This window comes from Carassius gibelio, chromosome A5, assembly GCF_023724105.1.
Source record: "Carassius gibelio isolate Cgi1373 ecotype wild population from Czech Republic chromosome A5, carGib1.2-hapl.c, whole genome shotgun sequence".
In the NCBI taxonomy this organism is placed as follows: Eukaryota; Metazoa; Chordata; class Actinopteri; order Cypriniformes; family Cyprinidae; genus Carassius; species Carassius gibelio.
Genome location: NC_068375.1, coordinates 25,541,851 through 25,567,122, shown reverse-complemented (window position 1 = coordinate 25,567,122; position 25,272 = coordinate 25,541,851). Strand labels below are relative to the sequence as shown.

General features: G+C 38.0%; 1 protein-coding gene across 2 annotated transcripts; it reads right to left on the bottom strand.

The window, feature by feature from the left end:
• Window positions 1-1,682: 1,682 nt before the first annotated feature.
• Window positions 1,683-24,168, bottom strand: LOC128006482 (KN motif and ankyrin repeat domain-containing protein 1). 2 transcript variants are annotated; one of them, XM_052592743.1, is made up of 15 exons: window positions 23,977-24,168; window positions 21,939-21,980; window positions 18,729-21,173; window positions 18,516-18,602; window positions 17,708-17,807; window positions 17,357-17,444; window positions 16,433-16,652; window positions 15,650-15,792; window positions 15,337-15,537; window positions 15,127-15,225; window positions 4,955-5,184; window positions 4,592-4,697; window positions 3,575-3,676; window positions 2,825-2,957; window positions 1,683-2,638 (listed from the first exon to the last, which is right to left on the bottom strand). In XM_052592743.1, exons 1-15 carry the CDS (start codon window positions 23,999-24,001, stop codon window positions 2,499-2,501), a joined length of 4,161 nt encoding a protein of 1,386 aa, XP_052448703.1. In that variant the 5' UTR covers window positions 24,002-24,168; the 3' UTR covers window positions 1,683-2,498. The 2 variants fall into 2 exon arrangements, with proteins under 2 accessions (XP_052448703.1, XP_052448704.1); XM_052592744.1 differs by lacking the exons at window positions 1,683-2,638; window positions 2,825-2,957; window positions 3,575-3,676; window positions 4,592-4,697; window positions 4,955-5,184 and adding an exon at window positions 12,257-14,991.
• Window positions 24,169-25,272: the final 1,104 nt, after the last annotated feature.

Here is a 25,272-nt window from a genome sequence, read left to right as displayed (position 1 = left end):
TGAGTAGATGTATTCAATAATCTGTACATGTTTTTGATATTTTCCCGCTTCTCCACATGGAGCTTTAGTTTTTTGGCGCCATCTTGTGGTTTTGTGGAATAGCTACATACGTGCAGATCATGTGTCCTTAGGAAAACAGCCATTGGTTACGCTTAAAAAAATAAAGGTTTCAAAAATGTATAGGTAGGTAACAGGTAAAGTTTTAAAGCGTTTATGATTTCCGCTACTTCTAAAAACCTTTAAGTATGTATAATATCATAGACAATATTATGTTTCTTTACAAATCCATACGTGGTGCTTTAAACTAGAACCCACTTAAAGCGATAGTTTACCCAAAAAAGAAAATTAGCCCATGATTTACTCACCCTCAAGGCATCCTATGTGTATATGACTTTCTTCTTTCAGACGAATACAATCAGTTATACAAAAAATGTCTTTGCTCCTCTAAGCTTTATAATGGCAGTGAATGGGTGTTATTTCTCAATAGTCGTCCAATTAAGCACACCCATCCATCATAAAAAGTGTCCCACATGGCTCTGGGGGTGAATAAAGGTCTCCTGAAGCGAATCGATGCATTTTTGTAAGAAAAATATCTAGATTTAAAACTTCAAAAGCAGTAATCTCTGCTGTAATCAACTGTAGTATGCAAGTTCACAATGTTTCATTTTTGATGTTAATGTAGTATAGTTTCACAAAACTAAAGTCAGACTATTCTCTTTTTGCTTCAAATTTCGAAATTATTGAACAATTATTGTATTAAGGAGTATAAAGAAATTGCAACAAATGATCATTTATGCTTGAGGATAACAAAATTAAAGTAGCTTTTTATCTTTTTTTCTCCACATGACTTTAGGAATACGTCCTGGTCTCTGCATATTTTTCTGCTTGCACCTTTTGACTTTCCTTATTATCCATGGTCTGTTTTGGTAATTTTGTGGTGTAAAGATGATCCATGATTTATTAAAACAGTTTCATATTAAAGTCTGTTTTTTAACCTAAAAACAAATGTTATGGGCTTTAATTACCCTACATAGAGCACTATCTATGCACACACAAAAAAATGGCAAGACTGTCAGCGTTTCACAATTTGTATCACATTAACTGCACAGTTTCTGGGCTTCAAACTAATAAACATAATAATGCACGAATAAAAAAAAATGTCCTGCATAAATGACCAATATCTGTCCTGAACTATGCTTAAAATGTGTGAGGGCCATCCTCTGTGTTTGTGCCATCCTCATACTGCATGTGCAACGATTACTAAACCAGAACTGAAGACCAGGCTAAACCATTTGAACTGTATTAACTGGCAGCATATGAAAATACGAAGAGTGTTTGCATTGAAAGTTAAAATTGCTGAAGACATTGAAGTTATCGGTCTTATTTCTCGCCACAAATGCTTTCAGTGTACACACTTAATTCTTAAAACTAAAATTTTTCAACGAAAAAAGTGCTATTCATGAATCAGTGTAACAAGACATCAGTTATCCCACTGTAAAATAAAGCATTTAGACAGCCTAAATTACTAAATTAACAGGATCTCGAAGCTTACTTATTTTTACGCTAGAGAACAGAGCATATAAATCCTGCTTTAAAAAGGCAAAATATCCTAATGTAAATCAGAAATATAACACACAACAGCTTTTGATTACCTACAAAGCACATAAGAGGACACTGATTCCTCCAATTTCATAAAAATGTTTATTTTTGCAAGATGATGTCTCAAACCTTCTTGCCCGTTCACATCATATAAACCACATACATTTACATTCCAGAATCTGTCCACAAACACACCACATCCCCCATCCATTATAAGCTGAACACACAAACGTGACCGCATCTTCAATAGGTGCCTCTCTTTGAGGGCAGGATCTGATCTGTCACCAAAGAATACATTGCCATCATGCCTCAAGCTCCTCTATGTATAGATAGTTAAGCTCCTGTGATAATATAAGAAAGATTAAGAGCTACTAGATACAAATTTAACTTTTTTATTTTTTTTAAGATGTTGACAGTTAATGAAGGAAAGGGAAATGTACAAAGAGTCACCAAAACCACTGATTAAAAATTCTCTGAAACAGAGACAAAATAGCTTGCAAATTTAGCACAGCTTAAATGCATTTAAATCCATTTAAATGATCATACAATATAAAATGTTATATTATAATTTTTCCATCCTTGCAGAAAAAAGAGTGAACGTTTTCAGATACTCTGACCTTTTCCACCAGGACATTATCAATTTTGGTTTTATGACTTATTTACACTTTAAAAATACATGAAAACGATGCAAATTTCAGATGTATTAATGCAGAGAAACTGCATTAACAATGTTGTTTTTAGAATACAGAGGTTTACAAAGGTGTTTTAAGCTACCATTATGAGAGATCACATTCAGAGCAAATCCTTGACAGAAACATCAAGGAAATTGGACTGAAATGACCATACCATGTTCTTTAAATGGCATACAATGCTCGTGATATGAAGCTGTCATTTGGCGTCTAACTTAATAGTCCTCTTGTGTAATTCTCACATTCTTTTCCAATATCTTCAACACTGTTTGTGACCTCCTTTGGGCTGGAATTACTAGGACTAGTTTGATTTTTCTCCTTTTTTTCATCCAACTTGGGTTTTGTTGTCTCTGAAATAGACAAAAGAAGAATTTTTTTTTTTTACTTTACATGATACTTTATTTACATTTTTCAAAAAATAAATTACACACTTTATCATTAATAATTTGCCTGGATTTGATTCCTGGATTAAATTTCCCCATATTCCACATGTTTTCATCTCTAACGGGACAAATCAAAGATGCATTTTGACTTACGCTTTAGGTTTAAAAGACGGCCACCATCTGCTTCACTGCTTCCAACGGCATCATTGTCTTCCTCGCTGAGTTCCACTATTCGCTGTCTTGCACTCTCAAAAACAGACTTCAAAACAATGGAGTCCTCAAAAATCTAAGATATAAAAAGAGTTTTTACAATTTACCCTTTATATTCACTGAAACAATTTTTTTTTTTTAAATATTCAGACCTATTTATCACACCCACTAAAGGGACAGTTCACCCCAAAGTGAAAATAGTATGGGAAAAAATACCATGAAAGTCAATGGCTACCGTCAACAGGCTTGAAACAACTTGTACATAAATTATGACAGAGTTTTACATTTTTGAGTGAATTATCCCTTTATGTACTAAAGTAATAGTTTTAACGTTAAATGCAAATATGAGTAGTCTGTTTTTTCATGTTAGACAGGCTCTAAGTTTACATATACCCATTTAAGTTAAGAACCTGCAAATAAAACATTCAAAAACAGGGAATGCAAAAGAAATTTGGGTAGCACTTTATTTTACAGTCCTGTTCCTCATGTACATTCTATGTACTTATTATAGTAATTACAATAACTATGTAATAACTAGGTACTGAACCTGAACTTACCCCTAAACCTAACCCTACACTGAAAGTACACTATAAGTACATGTTAGTACACGTACTGTAAAATAAAGTGCAACCGAAATTTGAATTCTGTTTTAGAATGTATTTTTTACAAGAAGAACATGTTCTTAAGACACACCTGAGATCCTTCCAGATTAAACGTCTGAGCATTGTGGCACATCTGCATAATATCCTTTTCAAGGTCTGGAATGCACCTGTATTTGTGATTACGAACTCTCTCCTACATAAACAAAACAATACAAGAACAGTGAAAAAGTTATATAAAGAGCCATACATGTATTTCCTGTGAAACATTTGAAGTAATGACAGATTTTCATTGAATCTGCAAAAAAAATCTGTTACTCTAGAAAATATATTACTCTAAAACACAGCCAGCAAAAAACACACAACCTGTGCGACTAGAGCAGAATGAATGCATTTTTTGAGCTAAAGTCATGTCAGTGAAGATAACAACGGTCTAGTGGAAAAGTGGGTGACCACAGACTGTATAAAAACAGGGACGTAGGAGGTTACGTCACCCATAGGTTTCCGAAGAGAGTTTTTGAAACCAAAAGTGGGCAGAACGGGCCACTGCAATCTTGGCAGCGCTTCACTCTGGGGTACTCAAAAAATATGCATAAAGGCGGGATCTGGTTGTTGAAGCCACGCCCACCTAGCGCGACACCTGTGACAGCAGCAGCAGCAGCAGTGCACCTGTCACTCAAGTGGCCACGCCCTTAATTATGCAGAACTTTAAGGCTTAAAATAACTAAAAAGGATCAGTTATAAAAAAAAAACTCACCCCCTTACAGTTGTCATGAAGGGCAAAAGTAGCTATATAGACCAAAATACTTTTTTTGCACCAGGCTGTAAACGTTTTTTTCCTGCTGTAAAGTTGATTATTTTAACATTGTGAGTCTATGGGATTGACTCCCTTTTGCAGCCAGCCTCAAGCGGCCAGTCGATGAATTACAGTTTTAGTCACTTCTGTATGGGCTTCACAAGAGATAGAGCGGGAGGTTGCCTTTCAGGGGTGACGAACCAGAGGGTGAGGATTGGTTATTTTAGAAAAAATAAGAGAGGACTATGGGATCTCGAATAAACATGTTAGGATAGGATATCAAATATAATGTAGCTGATAACAACTCAAGTTCACCCTGATCCTCCTGAAGTCGACTGGCTTGCGGATGAGTTCGTAGTACTCTGGCACCTCTTTTCTTGAGGGCAGCTGAACGAAACCTTTACTGATCTGTCGCCCCAACCTGTAGGACAGTGATACATTCAAAAAAATAAGAATAATAATTGAGTACAAAAAAAACTGTTATAGATTTTATTATGCTGTCTGACAGCACACATGACTTAAACTTAACTGACCTGACTTAAAAACAAAGGCAATCAGTATTAACTTCAAACAGTTCAATGTAAATCCTTTTGTTTTAGTGTCACCATTTACATCGTGTCATGAAGTAAAATACAGAGTCAACAACAACCAGTTAAGTCTGCGTGTTTAACTACGAACGTGTCCTTGTAGTTGATGACCATGTCTACGATAGTGTTCATCTGTTTTGTGAGCTTGGGAGGGTTGGGTGGCAGCTTCTCAGCAGGAGGTCGACCCCGTCGCTTTTTGACCTTCTCCACCACCTCTTGACCAGTCTCAGAGCCCTGGTTGCCTTGTTGATCACTTTTTCGTTTCTTCAAGTTGCTTTCCTCCTCCATAACCTCAGACACTCCGTTTTGGATAGCCTGAGACTGAGGAAAAGACATGATGAGCAGTACTGGCTATAACAGAAATAAGGATTTTGTCGTTTTAAGAACATAAAACTGTGATCATGAACTGGAACCGAAAAGTAGCCTATGCTCATTGTGGACAACTTCAGATCAAAAATGTAAAACTATAAATAGTCATTGTTCTACATATTTCTTTCTGTTGATGCATCGTCATTAACTTACTTTAACTAATTAACAAGAAAGAGAAGTGATGTTTTGTTAGTACTTGATTTTAAACTTTAGAGTTAGGACGGAGTAATATTTTACAAGAAGGTTCAATCCCTTAACTTCAGGTAGCCTGTCATGATAATTAATTTAATAAAGGTTAATGTTCATTTATAAATAAACTATTGTTCATTGTAAATTCATGCTCTTTCATAATAAGGATATATACATATATAAGGGTGTACAAGGTGCACATGTGCAGCCAAAAGAAAAAACGTGGGTAAATAAGTTCAGACTCAGTTGCATATCAACATGGATGACCGCTGCTAATGCACATTCACTGTTATAGATCTAGAATAGTACTGTAGTACTGTATAAAATTTCCATTCAAACTGAAAGCATAATTATGCTGCTGGTTTCAAAGCAATACGTAAAACTGACATTTCATTCACTGACGCACTTCACTTACGCACTTACGCACTCAGTAGCGCAAATATCTGAAAAGAGTCTGGCCAGAGATTAATATAGGGAGATACGAGGGTCTGTATTACCTTCCTATTAAAGAAAGTGTTACGGTAAACTTGGATCACGTGTGCCTTAATAACCAATCACAGTACAGCCTTGACGTCACTGAATTTCAGTTAGAGTTGTGCAACACTGAATCACCATTTACGGATACCATAAGAATGAATGAGAAATGCTGTAAGATGAATCCCAGCTGTCACAAAAATGTTGTGTCTTCTCTTATAAAATGCCTTTTTTATTGGTGTAAGCTCTAAAAATAGTCCAATCAAAAAGTATTGCTTAGTGTAAAACATTTATTTTGTTAGAGATTAGCTGATAGACTGTGGATTCATTAAATTATAAGCGGTTTCCTCTAAACATAGACATAGTGAAGCCTCTCCTCTATTGACATCCATTAAAAAAATTGGTCCATGTAACGGCAAACCAGAAGCGTAAGCATTAGCCATTTCGTTTCTTTGGACAAAATATTATATCAAACACCACTGCCTCTTTTCTTCTCATTTAAACATATTGTAGTGTTTTACAATATTTGTGGCTAAAAAAGCTATTAATAGCCACAAAAATTTTGTTAAGACAATGCGGACATACTTTGATTATCTTCACTGTATATATACTTATAACAAAACTGGCAGGTGAAGTTGGCTCCGAAGGCCAAACCAAAGAATGCCTTCACCATTGGCCAGGGGCTCCAGGTTGATGGAGCAGGTCCTGGCAGGTTTCTCACCGCCATTGCTGCGTGGTATATCATGACAACCTGTTGGTGCAACAGAGCGAATTTGAATTTGACAGAGCACTACAGCATCTCCAGGTGGTCTTTGCTGCTATTCGCCAAGCTGGGTTGAATTTTAGGTGTGCGTTAAGGCCCGCCCCCGGTATACTTCACATTCTGCGTTTTGTTCCATCTCACTCACAGCCTCGTCCGCACAGCCTTCAAAAGGCTGACGAGCTTGACAAGCAGTACCACTTCTGTCTCATCATTCATGTCGTGCATGCGCTGTTGACAGCCGTGCACCCCGTCTGCATGTCTGCGAGCTGCCCGCGAGCCCTCTTGATGACAAAAATTACCTAATGCGGACGGTGTGTGGATGTGGATGGTGCATGGATGCAGATGGATGCAGTTATACTTTTATCAGTGGCGCACGAGATGCGACGATTGCATTCTAATGTTTTTGTTAGCCTATCCAATTGAAGCAACTAGATGCAGCACTGCTGCGACGTTCATTCAAAATGTTGCGGAAAAAGAGAACATTCAGTCTGGAGAACATCTTGTTTACATCAAAACGGAGACCATGCCATTCACACAGAATGCATATTTCATCTTCTATCACTGTTGCACTCACGTCTCGTTGCACAACAGAGCCACATGTTTAGAAAGCCACGTAAAATTAAGGTGAGTTCAACTTTTAAAAAACCTATCTCAAGACTTTATTTTGGGTTTTCCTCCATCCCACTACATCTCATTTTTAAATGTGATTGGCTTTCCGCACTTTGCATTAAACTATGCATGCATACATGATGCTTTGTTTATAGTTCTTTAAGCAACTTAATTATAATGGCGCTTGGAGTAGAAGTGAAAGCTTATTAATCCCAATTGGCCACCCTTACCCTCTGTGATGGTCTGCTTCACCCTCAGTGGCAGACATCCGACGGCAAGGCCGCCTTATTGAAATTGCTAGTGCCCCACTTCTTATCGCGTCAGTTCTACGGCTAGTGCATGGCTCAGTGGGGACCAGACATTTTGGAGTAGAAAAGACTCTTCTATTCTATTGGGCGGGATGCCGACTGGAGGTTGAGTTCTATGTACTCTGCTGTGATGCATGCACCGCCAAGAAGGGACCCACCGGGCGACCCCATGTCCCGCTATAACAGTACCTGGTTGGGGCTCCCATGGAGCATGTGGGGGTCGACATCCTGGGCCTTTTTCCATTCTTAGAGGCTGGGAACCATTATGTCCTTATTGCCATGGACTACTTTCAGTAAGTGGCCGGAGGAATACGCAATACCTGACCAGAGTGCAGCCACCACAGCAGAAAAACTCTTAGCGGAGATTTTTTGCAAATCCACAGTAATCAAGGAAACAATTTCGAGGCCGAAGAGTTCCAACAGGTGTCTTGACTTCTTGGGATATGCAAGACAAGCACAACTCCCCTCTAAACACAGAGTGATACGACACATACCACTGGTCCTCTGGGCCTATCAAACGGCAGTTCATGAGTCTACGGGGTGCACACCAGCTGCCCTTATGTTTGGCCGGGAACCATAGATACCAGTGGAATAGTCCCCTAAAAGGAAAAAGGGCTTCTCTCCAAAGCTCCACAGTCACTGGCATGGCCCATGTGAAGCGCTGGCCAAGATTTCTGATGTTGTGTACTGAGTCAAGCTGGGAAGACAACGACAGCAAAAAATGGTGCTCTATCTTGATCAACTTGCCCCGTACCATCCCATGGCCATAGAACGCTCCGAAGAGGACCCAGAGGAGATACCCCAGGCAAGCATGATACCACATGAAGCCTATTCCCCAGCTAGTCCACCTGCTACAGTGGGGGAGGGACGGCCTCAGCAACAGAGGAGACAACCAAGAAACTTACGAGACTACATCTGTGATGCTGCTCGTATATATATAATGATGAAGGACTAGAGTTGTTGCAATCAGAGGTTATTACTGCCGAGTTATTTTATGTTACTGAGTTCACTGGGACAGTTGTCTCTTAAGGGAGGGGGTAGTGAGGCACACAGACTTTGGGGAAATTGATGTTATTGCTGCACCGGCAGTAATAGGGTTAATGAGGGGAGTTCAAGAGGCTGGTGTGTCTGAAAACGGTTGTTCTGGTTCTAATTAAAAATATTAGATTTAATTTCTAATTAAAATTAAATGTCAGTTTTAATGAACAATAATAGCCATTAAACATGTAGAACTGAATAAATATGGTAATTTTTTACCATATATAGTAAGAAATAAAGACAAATGCAAACAAATCAGGCAAACATATGCTACATCAGCACTGCACGACAGTAAAGAGAAATATATAAAGTTATGAAACTTGGTGCTCAGCCAAAACGATATGACCAGGAAAAAATAATAGATTTGTGAGATCAAAGATTGTCTGTTGGATATACCCAAAATTAATAATATCTTATGTTTAACCACTACATAGACATGAGAGTCAACAGCAAATGTCAGAATGACACTAGGCTATATAAAAGTTATTATTTCATGATACCTGATGCATTAATTAATGTTTAAAGGATAATTCACCCCAAAAAAGATCATTTGTGGATTATTGTGATGCTTTTGAAACTCATTCTGGCGGCACCCATTTACTGCAGAGGACCCATGGGTGAGCAAGTGGTGTAATGCCGAACTTCTAATCTGTTTCAATGAAGAAACAAACACATCAACATCATGGATTGGCTGAGGGCGAGTTCATTGTCAGCAAATTTTCATTTTTGGGTAACTATTCCTTTAACAATGTAAACTTTATAGTTCTTCAGTGTTATGTTACAATTTATCAAATTCTTATTCTTATAATCAATATTCTATAATGTATAAGAGCTATTTAAGACATCTTTCAAAAAAATTTATTAGATGCACAGTGCATGAATTTTTTTTGCTCATTTCTGTAATTTTCTTAAGCCATATGTAGGGATTAATAACCATTGCAGAACTTCTTGTGCCATCATCAACATTCTCTATTCAAATAACAGCTAATAGACTTTGTGGTAATTCATTCACTATGAACACGTAAAAGTTTGCAGTGTTTAGGATATTTGCCATGTATTTTAAATAATAATACTAATACAGTATAGTTAGCATTAAATTACTAAGCTCTTTCTGGCCTTTCATTCGAACACTTCCAGGTCCAAATCATCATCTTGGTTAAGCGTCTCACCAGGCAATCTGCCTTCAGTCTTCAGTCCCCTCTAAAACGAGCAGCTGCTTTCACTTTCCTTTTAATATTTGATAAGGAATCACTTAATATGTCACGAGCTTTGTATAGTCCAACACGGGGGCTGCTGGGGAGGCAGGAGACACTGGTATACTGATCTTCTGTCCCATTGTGAATGAATCTCCAGCCAACACGACTTAGCATAACGGTTCAGTCACGTACAGTTCACCATACAGTCCACCAAACATGTTTAAAAACACGGTAACTTATAGACGCAGCGGCTAGCAACGTGTGTGAGAATAAGCACATGTCGAATTCATTGTGTGTGTGTTGCCTAATCTGTGTTTTACACAAAGGCAGTTAAACTGCAGTGATATGCCTGCCGCAGAGAGGGATGAAAATATGAATTCCGAGTACGACGCTATGCAGGCTAAATTTCTGTCTAAATAAAAAGCGCGCGCGCGTACAATACAGTCTCAAACTTACATGCACAAAGAAATCACACAAAACAAGACGAAATGTCATCAGGTGAGAGAGCAGCCCCCACAGAAGCAAACGTTTCATGCAAATATCATCTATAAGGCTGTAAAAGAAATATGAAAGTGCGACAATTCATTTATTCACACGTAACGTTACCCCATGGGACTATGTGGAAAGAAGGAGGCCTAATAATCAAAAGCATAAAAATGGAATGTACACTGACACACGCATACGTTCGCATGCACACACGCACAACTTAACCGCTGCACGCAAAATAGGCAAAAAGCACATCCAGAAGAGTCACTCTGTACATGGTGCAGCAAGCCAAAACCCGCTACTCTAAACACGTAGGTTCCTGTAACCTCTAGAAAAAAGAAAAAAAAGGTGTCAGATTCCACACAACCGATTTATCTGTGCAATATTTTCCTTCACCAGACAGTTTCTCTCTCTCTCTCTCTCTCTCAACACACACACGCGCGCGCGCTCACATCCCCTCTCTCACTTTGTGTCTGTGTGCCCATGTGCTGAAGCCTGGTGTGATTGCGTGCTCTATGCGCAGGAGAGAGAGCAAGTGAGAAGAAGGAAGAGCGAGAGAGAGAGAGGAAGAGGGCGATTTACCTGACTGTGGTCTCCAGGCTGGCTCCAGTCTGGAGGAGAGAGAATTAGTAAACCAGCATTGCAGTGCGCAGCCAGTCTCTTCATCAGCTGATCACTCAAAACGCACAGCCCAGAAGGGGGGCGAAAAGCGCCCAGCTTTTCATACACAAATCAATTGCTGTTAGGATGTTGAGAGAGAGAGAGAGAGAGAGAGAGAGAGAGAGAGGAATAGCTGCGAGATGCCTTCCTGCTAGTTTATCCCTGTGGAAAGGCCTGCAGCTCCCCCCCCCCCCCATTCCAACCCACCGCATATTTTAAAATCTACTGTCGCAATCTTTTTTTCCCCCTTCTCCCTCTCTTTTATACTCTTGTTCTGTATTTTTAACCGCCACTGTTAAAAGAAGCGGGCTACATTTTTGTGCCTATGCAGGGTTTTTTCTCTCTTTTTTTTTTTTTTTTTGCAAGCTTTACTGACATCTTGAGAGGATTCCAGGGTTGTTAATGTTGTGTTGCATACACTCAAACACACATGCACATAAACTGGCATGTTTGTATCTGCGTCTGCATAGAGATTCTGGTGAAATAATTATTACCAGATAGTCCAAAACATAATAGTTTCTGTCTGCTTCCCTTTTAGAACTAAGACTACAGTAGGCTACTAACTTATAAAGTAGCTTCACATGTATCTCACAGATGTGGTGTATTCTTAAGTATCCTTATGCTGTATTATTGTAAGGGCTCAGCGGTGTCCTGATATTATTTACAGTAGAATGTATTCTTGTTCAAATATGAGCAGATGATGGCAAACCTGAGATAAATTTATTTTGAAACGTGTTGCTGAATTGGTGTACAGTAGGTGTGAAAATGTGCTGTATAACTAAAATAAATAAAAAGCGGAATGGACAAAACAGACATTGAGATAAAGCTGAAAAATGTGTGTCAGGGACACATACACCAATAAACATAAAACTGGCCATGTGTTTATCATATTTCTACTTAAAAGTAATCTCAGCAATAAACCATAATACCTCTACACGTGAACAGCAAAATAACATACAAGAGGTTGTGATAAGTAAAATCAGCTCTATAATGTCATGTGTTATTTTAGCATTATGTAACTTGGTTTTAAATTCATTATGAAAATTGTTTGATAAAAAATTTTCTACAAGGCAAAATTGCCTTCTGTCATCAGAAATCCATGTGATGAGTCACATTTCTGCTTTCAATATTTTCCATAATAATTTTCCTGAATGAACTATGCTTCTTAAGTGTGTTTAAAATCAGTTTTAAGGTGCAACATCATTCATGTAAATTATAGCTTCATTACAAACGTCATTGTTTGCTTCATCAAATAATCATATATTTCTGACAAGTATCAATATTGTTTTATTACAGAAGAATTTAAGTCTATGCTTGTGTTGTGGTATGATTACATGCTGTCATAATTTTACATTTCATATGCATGTTTCGCTATCAGGTCGACAAGGGCATTTTGGTAAAACATCTGAGGCGGTTTCCATGGCAACACCACCTATTACTGGCTGCAGACCGCACAGAGCTGTAATGCTAGAGCATTCCATCACAAAACACAGACACACGGAGCTGAACATTATCAAACACAATGAGCTACATAAAGATGAGCTAAAATCCAAAGACATGCTGAAGTACAATCAGTGAAGATTTATTCAATTTAATGTCAATATAAAGTCCATGCATGCTTCTTATATAGATAATGTGTCAGGTATCAGTATTCCAATACAAAAATATGGCTGTAACTTAAAAATAAAAGCTACACAGAAAGCAACTCTTCTAAGCTAATCTAAATGAATGCAGCCTTTAAAATCAATTTCTCACCACAAGATATTGTTTGTGTCTTTTATCTGACAGCCATCTTTTTCAGTACAGCTGCACTGATTCTACATAAGTATTGAATGTCAGCTGTTGTCCTTTACATGTGCTAGGCTTTCCTTATTCTTAAATAAAAATGTCCTTCATTTTGTGAAGAATGTCTTTTGTCGTGCCAATAACTGCAAACATGATTGTGTAACTTCAAGAATGGACTGTCATTATGCAGTAGAATGTAATGATATAACAAGATCTCATTTAAAAGATTAGATCACACCAAAAAATGAATGAAAACAACCGTCATCAGGTACTCGCCCTCAAGTCGTTCCAATGTAAAACCTTTTTGGAACACAAAATATTGAATGTACTGGCTACTCTTTTTCTCAGAGCCTTTACAATAAATGGTGAATGTAGCTTTTAAGCTTAAAACATTTTTGTAACTGAAAAAATAGCGAGATGCAATGGCGAAAGACATCCATCTGAAACATATGTACATAGATGCATATATTTTTGAATTGTCTGATGTATTATGGCTCTCAAGAGATCCTCTCCTAAGATTGGTCACTGAAAAGCAGTATCATGAAAGTAGTCCATTACTACTTGTGCTCTATGCAAGTCTTTGGAGTTTCATCATGTTTTTATATCCAGTTGTAACAAATGAATTCAAAATTGTAACCAATTCAAGACAAGTTCTAAATTCAGATGATGTCTGAACAATCTAACGCCCTTCACACTACATGGCATTTCTTATCAGGGTAATAATTACCCATCTGTCTCTATGGGGCATCTGTCTCTATAGAAGAGTAGATGACAGGCAAATGGCATGTTCACATATCCAGACCAGTTTCTATAAATGCCTCATTGAAAATATTCTAGCATTAATATATGCCTCAAGCAGACATGAAGAAAATTATTCGTAAAGAGGCATTCTAGTAAAATTGATCAAATTTAATTTAAGTACTTAAATGTACAGGTTGTACTGTAGGACCTGCCACCAGAGTGTCTAAATGTCTTTCGAAAAAGATCATGACTAGGACTACATGACTAGGACTAGAATTCATATGGGCATTCATAAAATGAAATAATTAAGTTTAAGTAGCCTAGTGTATGTCATTTTCCACTGACCTACTCAAAACATTTAAATGAAATGTTTATTAGACTAACATGTACAAATAAATTACAAAATGTAGACTTTATTTTGTTGCTTTTGTTGTCTGTTAGACTATTTTAGGCATTTCATATTGCACATATTTCTCAATGTTGTAATAAGTACTTGTCACGGTAGGCATAGTTGTGATAGAAGCTCATGTCTGGTCTCCTTAATAGGCAATTTTAACAGATTCACTCATAATATACCTACAAAGTGCATCAACATCTCCATTTTATTTATTATCACAATTTATTTACTACTTCTGTTAATACTTACTATTAGTATTTATGTTATGTTTTATTATAGTAATGTTTAGAAAAATCAGCAGTTTCAGAATTTTTTTAGTTTGGAATCTAAAATGTCGCCTAGTGCAGCAACAGAGCCTGGGCGGCCCTGCTAATGTTATTTTGCAGATTTTTGTCCTCAAGAGTTGCAACTAGCACGACCTTCTTCATGTCTGCTGATCATCTGCAATCTAGCTTTTCACCATTAGATGGCATTATAACTATATGAATTCGGATCTAGAATACTGTACAAGAGTACAGAGTAATGCAATATTTGCAGTAAACAAGCTGGTGATTTAATCACATTTATTAACGTATATATGAACATGACATTTACATATCATTCATTTTTATTAAGAGTTCTTAAAATCTAGATTTTAGATTTTGGACATGAATAGTGTATACTTGGTAAAATATATATTACAAGAAATTAAATCAAGCTTTTAAATGTAAAAAATCCTAAAATGCATATAATTTATATATCACCTAAAATTAATACATACAATTATTTTGACATGCAGTTTACCATAATAGTATAAAAGTTTTTAGTTAATATACAAGTCTTTATTACTTTCAGTCTGCGTAGCTGGTATTTTTATACCTGGGAAATATAACCATCAGTAAAGAAGAAAACAGATGATGCAGCTCATAATACCAAAAGTGAGTGCACTGCACTTTTAAAATGATTGCTCTCATTAATATTACACCGTATGGAAAACATAACCTTATCTCAGTCATATGATTGAACAGGAAGTTCAGAAGGGATGTCTGAATGGATGGAGAGCATGGAAAAAATGTCATATCAGTCAGAAGAGCTTATTCGTGCAACAGGTGGAGTCTTGCTTCGAGGGGATCCCTGTGGATGAGCATTCACACACACAAACAGAAACTGTTGTGCAGCTAATGTGAGCCATTGGTAAAATATGTAATTGGGAAGTAAGTAAATAAAATGCTATAAGAGAGTACAGATGTAGATAAGGAATAGTCATACCCTAGGATGGGTCTTTGAGTAGTTGACATGGGCATAGAGAAGCATAGCGATGTCTTTGTGTCCAGCCTCCAGAGCAATGGACAGAGCAGTGCTCTCATCCTACCGGCACACAGACATAAAACACACCAAGGAAAAGCACACAGACAAATTGAAACAAGAACAAATCATTATTTCAAATCTTTTCTCTCAGATAGTCATGTGGTTACTCACATTGTCAGTCAGTGAGGCATCACAGCCTGGCTGGGCCAGTAAGAGTTTGACTATGTCAGCATGGCCATGTTCACCAGCACACATTAGAGCAGTTGACCCCTCATCATCCTGGATGTTGACCTCTGCCCCAGCAGCCAGAAGAGCCCTGACCATATCTAACCGCCCATGACTGACTGCTAGCATGAGAGCTGTCTGACCAGCCTATTGAGCAAACAACACAGCAAACACAAAAAGGATACACAGAACTGTTTTCTCTGTTACTCAAAAGAAAAACCACAGCTTAATATTCAGTCAAACACAGACGGACAGATACCTGGCTGGCCTTGGCATTAACATCTCCTCTGCTGAAGAGTTCTTGCACCGCCATCATGTCGTCTTTCGTTTCCACGGCAGCCAGGGAGGCAAGCATTATGGGAGTATAACCGGCCTTATTCTGATGATCAACATTACATACTCCTGCATGAGAAGCAGTCAAGACCAAATTAATTATCTACAATAAACAACATTAAAGGAGCCACAATTGGAGCCCTTTTTAATAGCTTGAGTGTCTCTCAAATCTAAAATGTGACGAGAACTCAGAGATAAACTGTCCCAGAACAAATTCATCTTGATAATGTCAGATAACTATATATATATATATATATATATATATATATATATATATATATATATATACACACATACATACTGTAGACACTATTACATTTAAATTTAGTCATTTAGCAGATGCTTTTATCCAAAGCGACTTACAAATGAGGACATTGGAAGCAATCGAAAACAACAAAAGAGCAATGATATATAAGTGCTATAACAAGTTTCAGTTAGTCTCTATTACAATAAGTTTTCTATTTTAATAGAAAATAATTCATTCAGATATGCTGATTTGGTGTTCAGTTAAAATGTATTCACTTTTTGATAAAAAAAAAGGTCATAAAAAACATTTATTTAATGGATTTACCAGGCATAAAGTATATAAAAAGCATAGTAATACAGCTAAAGAAAGGCATATAGAATTAACAGAAAAGTTTAATCTGGTGTGCTACTTCACAATAGATTAATCTAAGATTATAGGTTAATACTGTAGGTGTAGGGGTACCTGCAGCAAGCAGAATCTTTACTATGCTGAAGTTAGAGTGTGACACGCTGTAGTGGAGGGCTGTGTTGCCATTTTGGTCAGCCATGTTGGCCACATAGCACAGGACGTCTGGCGAGACATGGCGACAAGCGAAGAGGAAGTCCTCCACAATCTGTGGGCATGCCCTCTTCTGACTGGACACACAGAACCACTCCTGCTGCACTGTGCTCACACACGAACGCTTTTACAAAGACAAACAGATCAAATGCAAAAAAATCAAGCCAAAACTTCGAAGAGCGTATCTGTGTAAACCACACAGACACTTTTTAGACACACTACAGCAAGAACACAATGACACCAAATACATGAAGCAGGCTTAAATGACTTCTAAGACAGAAAGAGAATACAGCAACACTATAATTTTAAATCCCAAAGAGTACTGAACAATCTGATCTATATGCCAGTGGGTAATTATGGGATGAGTGAAAGAGTGAGTAAACATAGAACACATCAACAACTGAGCTTTTCAGACTGAAAAAGCTCCACAATACATCATAAATTAGGTTTGTTGTGCCCATCTTTTGTTGTCTTGTTGAGTTATATATTATGCACCTTGAGAATTCATTCCCACAAGTTTCATAAACATGTTTCCTCACTAAAGCTAGATCTGTCTGAGAGGGTTCAACACTGTTGTTGTTGTTGTGGGAGACAAAGTAATTGAACTCATTAGGAGTCCCTAACAATGTTGGTTAAAAGATTACTCAACAAAAGCCAGAGAGAAGAAAAAACAAAACACATTCATTCAACAGGCTTGAAATGTTTTAGACTAAGACTAGTCAGAAAGCATCTACTATACAGTAACTACTAACTGAAGAGGAGAAACATGGAAACAATAAAAGAACTGACATTACAACACCAATCTCTTGTTACTGTTCTGAAACTCACCAGTTCTCTGTTAGAGATGACCTTGCTGCCATTGAGGTGAACCTCCAGAGTCTGGCAGGCAGAAAGCATCCTCCCACTAAATTTATACCTACAGAGTAGAAAACAAATGTACCATGATCACTTTTGGCTAAACAGTTTCATCTTGCACTGATAAAACAAAACTTGTTAGAAGCGTGAACCTTTTTCTCTTGAGAATCATCACTTTATCATTGATAATCCCCTCTTTCTCCCTCTTTTCTCTTTTTTTCTTCTCTTCATCCTCAGAATCACCACCCTCAGACAGGGGGTCCACAATACCTCTGTGACACTGAATTTATTAGTTTTGATTAAATAATGAAAGCTTTTATTCACCCATGCGAGGCAGGCTTAGGGTTCACACTATCCGTGGACCTCAGATTGGTGCTTTTCCTTTTCATGATGGACCTGAGACAGCGATCATCACTGGGTGAACCTGAAAGAAATGACACATCATATTTCCAATTAATTAATAAGATGCGACAATATGTGTGACACACACTTTTTTACATTACATGCTATTTTTTATGTTTTTGGTTGTGCAGTTCAATTTAAATCTACATAAAGTTAAAATATGGGCTAAATACAGTTTATGTTAATCTCCCTTTCCTTGCAACTTAATATTAAAATAATAAATAATAAGAAATTAAGTCCTTTGTGAAGGAATCCTCATATTTTTGGATCCTTACCTTTAAAAAAAAGCCTAAAAACCACTGAAAACATCCCTTCTTATTCCTAAACACACACACTCCTTTATACACCACAAACACCTGCTAAAGGCTCTATTTGTTCTGTAATAACAAGTCCTGAAATGCAAACATTCCTGTCTTTCAGAAACCATGCGCAGAGTAGTCTTCCAGTGTGGATGGTATTCATGCCTGTGTCGACCACATACCAAAAGACATGAGAGCATTCCTCAAGCCAACAGCGGCCCAAATATTCTAAGTGTAGGGTTTATTCAGCCAAAAAACAAACCAGAGAGTGCTATTTTCACCTCCCGTTTAAATTCCACTGCAAAAAGATTACTCTGGAAGAAAAAGTATCCTGCATGCATTTCTTCGTCGGGTGGAGTCATTTAGACCAGGATACTATACTTTTGCTTGCTAACTGACTTGAGCTGCTTTTGACACAAATAAATACATACCATGAAGAGCAGCAGACATCTGCAACTGCATTTGATTCTTTTCTTTAACTCTTGAAGTCTCATTTGATGTTTGGTTTCGTGCAGTGCCTGGGAATTAGTGAGAAAATGAAAGCAAGTTATCAGTTGAAACCACATAAAGCATCTAAAATGCCCCCCCCCCCCCCCCCAAAAAAAGCTTTCAAAAGGTAGATACACAAAGACACACATCATTACCTCCAATTTGTTCATCTAAAACACCACGGGACTGGAGAATGACCTCATGTTTTGACCCAGGGTGACTGTCGGTTAACAGGGTCTGTTGTTCTTTAAGTAATTTTTGCATGCGGTCTATATAATGGTCAAGCCCAGGCTCGTTCTGCACAAACATCTCTCCCTCGGAGTTGCGTATTCTCCCGTCCCCCACTTCTACGCCAATGCTACGTGTCTTGACCGGATCTGGCAGACGGGATGGACCACATGCAATATTGCGTGTATGGAGTCCGATGAGGAGATTCTCAGTGACATTTGCCATTCCAACACCCATGTCACGTGTCATAACTTTAGGAACAGCAGGGGTGCTTGTACCTCTATCCAAGCATGCAGTGGTTTCAACAGAGCGCATCTGAACAGCAGCCACACAGTTGCAAACCTTCTTATCGCCAACTGCCAGAGATCGGGTCATTGCATGTGTTGTGTTGGTATGTCTTTCCCTGGTGAGTGTGTGCTTTGTGTTGGTGCTGGCTTCAGAGATACAGGCCTGCAAAGTGCTGGTGCTGCGCGAGACGGTGCAAAAGGCTGTGCTGGTACGCTGAGATACAGTCTGTGGGATTGCCATTACACCCAGGTCAACCCTTCGAACTGGGTCAGTGACAGTTCCTTGGGATATTAGTGATTTGACCGACCTGACATCCAAATCAACAGTGGAGAAACCGCAGCCCACTGTTTGGCTGTAAATGCTTCTCTTGTTCTCCATTGTCTCTAAGGTGATTGTAGCAGCATCACACATACACACGGTCGTCCCAACACTTTGACTGCGTGTTGTCACACACTTGCTTCCGACACACTGATCTTTTTGCTCTACTCTTTTGCGCATTTCCCACTCTTCCATAGGTGTATCTGGGCCAGACGATGCAACCTTCACCTCAGGTTTGCAGGAAACTCCAACACCAATGGAAATCCGCTCTAGTCCTCCTCCAACAGCAGAATCCACAAGGATGGTGTGGTTTCCAACCCCAAGAGTCCGAGTTTGCGACCCTGTCTGGGTGGCAGTGCTGTTTACCTGTGGGTGCGCGAGGGAACTCTTGTCGGCACGGTTTCTCGTTTCTGCTTCCCGCAGTTCACTCCTCAGCCGAGTCATTTCTGCCTGGAGCATTGCTTCTTTAAGCTCAGCCTCCAGTATCTGAATCCGGTCACTTAAATACTGAATGGTTTGCTGGTGCAGCTCGGTTTCTGCTTCCTTGTTGGATACCACCCCGAGCATAGTCTCAGTGACGCTGACAGCCACTGACGGAGTCTCAAGTTTGGCCTCAACAGCAACATCCTTACAAAAGTTTAATTTGTCTTGATGAATGACAACAACTTCATCGATGCTCCTGTCATCTCCAACTGCAACAGACTTTCGATCCCTCATCTTGAAAGCCGAGGATTCAACACGTGCATCTTGGATCTTCCTTTCAAGCAGCTGCATTTCAACACTGAGCTGTTGAAAATCTGTCAAGCCAGAGATGGCACTGTGCTCCCAACCCTCCATCGCTGGTTTGCTGGGCAATTCTTGAACATTTTTGTCAATGCTGGAGCTTGATTTTTGAGTTTCATCTTGGCTCTTGACCAAGGCGGTCAGTTGTCTCTTTTCTTCCTGCAAAACAGAAATCTTCACCTGTAGGACAGGAATGGCCTTCACTTGCTCCTCCAGGTCTTTTAACCTTCGTAAAGCAGCAGCCATCTGATCCCTGACCATCTGAAGGTGGAGTGGGCTCACACCGCTCACTGGAGATGCCCGGCCGGAGCTTGAGGGGCTGATTTTAAGGGGGTTCCCCATTAACAATGTACCTTGCTTGGGCTGGTCTAGGACTGTCATCTTAGCACCTTGATTTAGGGCACTCCAGCCTGTGTATGGAGAAAGGGTACCACTAGAGCCAATACCACCAAAACTGGCCAGTCTACGCCGGGGCTGTGGTTCTGGAGGTCCTTTCTCATGTTCCAGACGCTTGCATGTCTCCATCAAAGTCTTTTCCACTAAGGGATTTGCTTTGTTTGGGGAAGGATTTTGTGTGGCTGGGGTAGCCATCCCATGTACATCCCTCTGAGAGGTGACTGGGTCTTGAGGGACCTCTGGTCTTTTACTGGAGGATTTAGGTTTGGAATGGGGAAGTGGGGGTCTTCTACTGTTAATAGAAGAAGAGGAAGAGGACGAAGAGGGAGAGGGTTTCTTGGCTTCATCACTGCTCACTGAGGACAGAGACTCTGAGGAAGTCCAGTGTGTGGGGTTTAGGATGCGCTGAGGCTCAGAGGTAGCATTTGCCACCCCCGGCCGCTTGTTAAAATGCAGTCGGCGAATGGTGTCACTTCGCTCAATATCATCCACGTATTTAACAAAGTCTAAGTCAAGCTGGTACCCGTACGGAGTATCAATGCTGAACGGGCTACTCTGAAAATTGTCAGCAGAGATCTCACTCCAGTCTGTTTAAACAAAGAAGACAAAATGCCATGTGGAAATGTGGAACAGAACAGAAAGTTCATATTTTAATATGAATGTGTCTACATAAGTTTTTTTTTTTTTTTTTTTGGTAAAAGCTAAAAATAGATTTCCAAGCCAAGAACATTACAATTTATGACTTTGGAAAACACTAACATGCCTGAAAACACAATATAAAAATCACTGAATAAATTGAGACTTGCAGAAAAAAAAAGAAAAGAAACATTTCATAATAAAACAGTACACACATATTCTTTAAAATCTAAGGACATTTCAAAAGGTGATATTCTCAACTTTCAAAATGTGTCTGATTTCTGTGAAAAAAATGCATTCTTTATTAAAAACCTCAGCAGCAAATGTTGTTCTAAATTGAATGTGGCTAAAAGATTACATTTATTAATTTTCTTACCTGCAGGTTAGAATTTCCACAGAAAAAAAATGTAGGTCTAATAAAGTTCTAGTCAAGTTCAACTGTTCTCTTTTTCCTCTCTGTCTCTGTCTTACTCTGTCTGCTCTCCTCCTCCTGGAGGCCTTCAGTCTCTTATTCTGCATTTCTCTCCTCCCACTGATTTTTTTCATTCCCTTCCTCTTTCATCCACTCATCCACTCTAAAACTTTTCCTTTGAAAAGGAATAAAAACCATACTGACCAAAAAACAAACAAATCTATTCTCTTCAATTACTCAGAAAAAAGAGAGCATGCAAGTCAAAGCCATTTTGAAGATAATTTAAGGAGTTGCTGATTCTTACCTTGTGGATTAAGTTGGAACTGTGTTTCTTGAGTCATGGCAGCTGTTGATAGACAATAGCACTGTTAATCTTTTCTCAGCAGTGGAAACGCTGGGAAATCAAGAACAGACAAGAATATATAATCAGAGAACAACATATCACCTAAGTGCTGTTGTTGTTTAGATGATGAAATGTATTAAATATTACTCAATGACAAAGTATTGCAACCAGAGCTCTGCTTATAATCTTACAGGTAGGTTTTTATCCAAATTGCAAGCTGTATTCCATGTAACAATTTAAAACTCAAGCCACTTCAATCAAACCACTACACAAAAATATAAAACTAGACAGGTGTAGGATTAAAGTTTTGTATCGGTTTATTCATAGTTAAATAAACAGACACAAAATTCATGATCTTTTCATATACTGCCCCCTATTGGAGATATGAAATGTAAGCAGTCTCATGTAATTTTGCAATACACCACCCAAAGAAAGAGAGAGGCTGAAAGAATGAGAAAGACAATGATAGTAAAAAACGTAAAGGGGTTGTTAAACTGTTTTTTTGTGTGTGTTTTTTGGGGGGGGATCTTTTGGATCCTCTGGTTTGAACGATTTGCTCATGACTTGGACTGATTTGGTTCTTGCATCTATTCAACAAATTAAGCTATAATATAATATAAAGCATGTGTTTTATGACCCTATTAAAGTGCTTTTATGGTGCTTTTTTCATAGTGAAAGGTCCAGTCCCCTTGAATGGAAAACATTACATTTCTTTAAATTTATCCTTTTGTGATACTAAAAATAGTCATAGATGAGTAACTTATGTCATATATATAGAGACAGAGCTGGGCGATAAAACATAATGATTATATTAACAGTAACTATTAAAGAAATATATATATATATATTCAATTCTGGGCAAACTGTCCCTTTGATGCATATTTTTAGTTGCTGCAGCTTCAAGCAGGAGTTAATAGCTCATTGACACGCTGAGCTATAACTAACAACAAGCAAAACCATGTGTCCACCATGTAATGTCACTTCTTTTTGATATGACAAAAATGAAGGATGTGAGAGACCCTGCAAAACAGGAGAAGCTTGCACTGTCACTGCAGACACAGCTATCTGAAACATGAGACCTGCTTTGGGTAAAGCACTGTCGGCAGAATTGCTTGGCAGTGAGAGGACGCGGACACATTGACACAACATTAATTTATGCATTTAGCAGATGCTTTTATCCAAAGCGACTTACATTATTACATGTTACAGCATTAAAGGCTTAGGTTATATCTGAGAATAACAACTAAGAAAATTAATGCAAAAAAAAAAAAATGACTGATGAAAAATAAAACAACAAAGTGATGAAGTTCTATATATATATATAAATAGGCTGGAGAAAAACAAATATGAACTGAAATAACTATTTGATAAACCATTAGTGCATCTAATATGCATATCATTTTCACAAAACATATCCTACTTTTCAGACTACAAATGAACTTGATTATTAAATAACAAATGTCCATTCTGTTGACTTTGTCAGCACTTCAGCAAAACAACTAAAATGTAATCCTCAAACACAAACAAAGGTTGAAATCCAATGAAAGAAATGAAAGAGGGAAAAGCAATCTGGTTAGGTTTACTGGATATTGCATACTTTAAGGTAAAAATATGTATTTGTGCAATAATTGAAGTAATCTGCTCCTGGTACAGACCAGTATATCTTAGGCTCACTGGATTATATACTGATTTGAGACTGTGAGTACCACAGAGCCCAGAGCTTTAGCTAATACCACTCATTTTTCATTAAAGTAAACCCAACTAAAATAGAGAGGACAATATTAATACTTTCTATTTTGGAGGCAATAATTACTCTACCTTGCCTTGGGATATTTAAAATAATATTTCTTAATGATATTTACATACATTTAAATCCTCAAAAACGTCATGTCTGCCGCAATATTGTTAGGCTGCCCAAAGAAACGACTTAATAATGCAAAATAACTTCCAAAAAGATATCCCGTCCGCACTAGTGCAGGTGAGTCCGTTGTTTACATACCAGAGCGAAGCGCAGCTTCCGACATCAATACGAACACTGCTCAGCTTTTCTTCTGCATTTACAACTGAACACTTTTGTTCATCTTGAAACAGTGCTCCCGTTTTGAATGCTTAGAGTAAACAGCCAGTCTTGGGGTAACTTTACCATGCTGCTCTGTGCTCTGAATATGCGTATGGAGGAGTTGCAGTTTACGTCATGACGCACTACGGCAGGTGTGCAGCAGAAGTCCATCAGCTTGAGTTCGGAATAATATTTAAATTTAAAATAAGCACATGTATTAGTTTATGGTATATATTTACATGTGGCAGCCTATGTATAAATATGAATTCGATTTTAAAATAGCATTTTTTATTTAACATAATAATAAAAATTATTCTACACAAAATTTAAGAATTTAGAAATCAGAAAAAGTGACATCAAACCATTAGTTAACTCTAATGATAAATGTCTTCAAGATTAAAGAGACACCTGCTAGTTGTTTTCTAAAGTACAAATCTCTGTGTATAAGATTAGAACAGGGTTATTCAAATCTTGCCCTGGAGGGTCAGTGCACTGCAGTGTTTAGCTCCAACCCTGATCAAACCCACCTACCTGTGATTTTCTAATGATCCCAAAGACATTGATTAACAGGCTCATTTTACTCTAGTGAATGAGAGTGGGTTTGTTTAGAAAGACTTTTACTGTACAGACATACCTTAATCTCTACAAAATCTAAAGAAAGGTTATTGATCATTTCCAAGATTATTGTGCAGGATAGTTTGTTTTAAACACACATTAACCTTCTGTGGGAAGACACTGCACATTGTAGCCTATGGGTTGTTTTATATAACAACCCAGGCATGGACTTTTGGTGAATTTTTAGACTTTTCAAATATGTTAGTGAATTTATCTGAGACTACACATGACACAGTTTTAAGTCTGGATGAGATATCAAATGTTTGGAGGTTTGATCATAGATACACCTTATCCTTTAAAAATGACTGATATTGACAGAATGATCAAATTCAGCACTCTGATTACTCTCACACAAATTAGGGAAATGCGATAATATTTTGTAATTATTCAAATCGGACAAATTTTCAAATTGTTTGTCGTAAATAAAATGTTGTGTTTCAAATCGGAATATGAATTCATTACAAAACAAGGCATAACTTTATATATGTCTTTTGTAGAGGACACCAGGACAATGTTAATGCAGGCAAGTTAATCAGGCATTTTGAGGAGACACAAGTTAAGAGGGAAAGAAATTATAGATCAATATTCCTATGAAAAATTAGATATTTTTATGAAAATGTT

Bases quoted from the DNA above. Each gene is read 5' to 3' on its own strand.
- LOC128006482 (XM_052592743.1), bottom strand. From the start codon at position 24,001: ATGTCGGAAGCTGCGCTTCGCTCTG. The intron at 17,445-17,707 runs GTGAATAAAAGC...TCTACTCTGTAG, and splicing joins CCTAAGCCTGCCTCGCATGG to GTATAAATTTAGTGGGAGGA. The intron at 2,639-2,824 runs GTAAGTCAAAAT...TGTCTATTTCAG, and splicing joins CCGTCTTTTAAACCTAAAGC to AGACAACAAAACCCAAGTTG.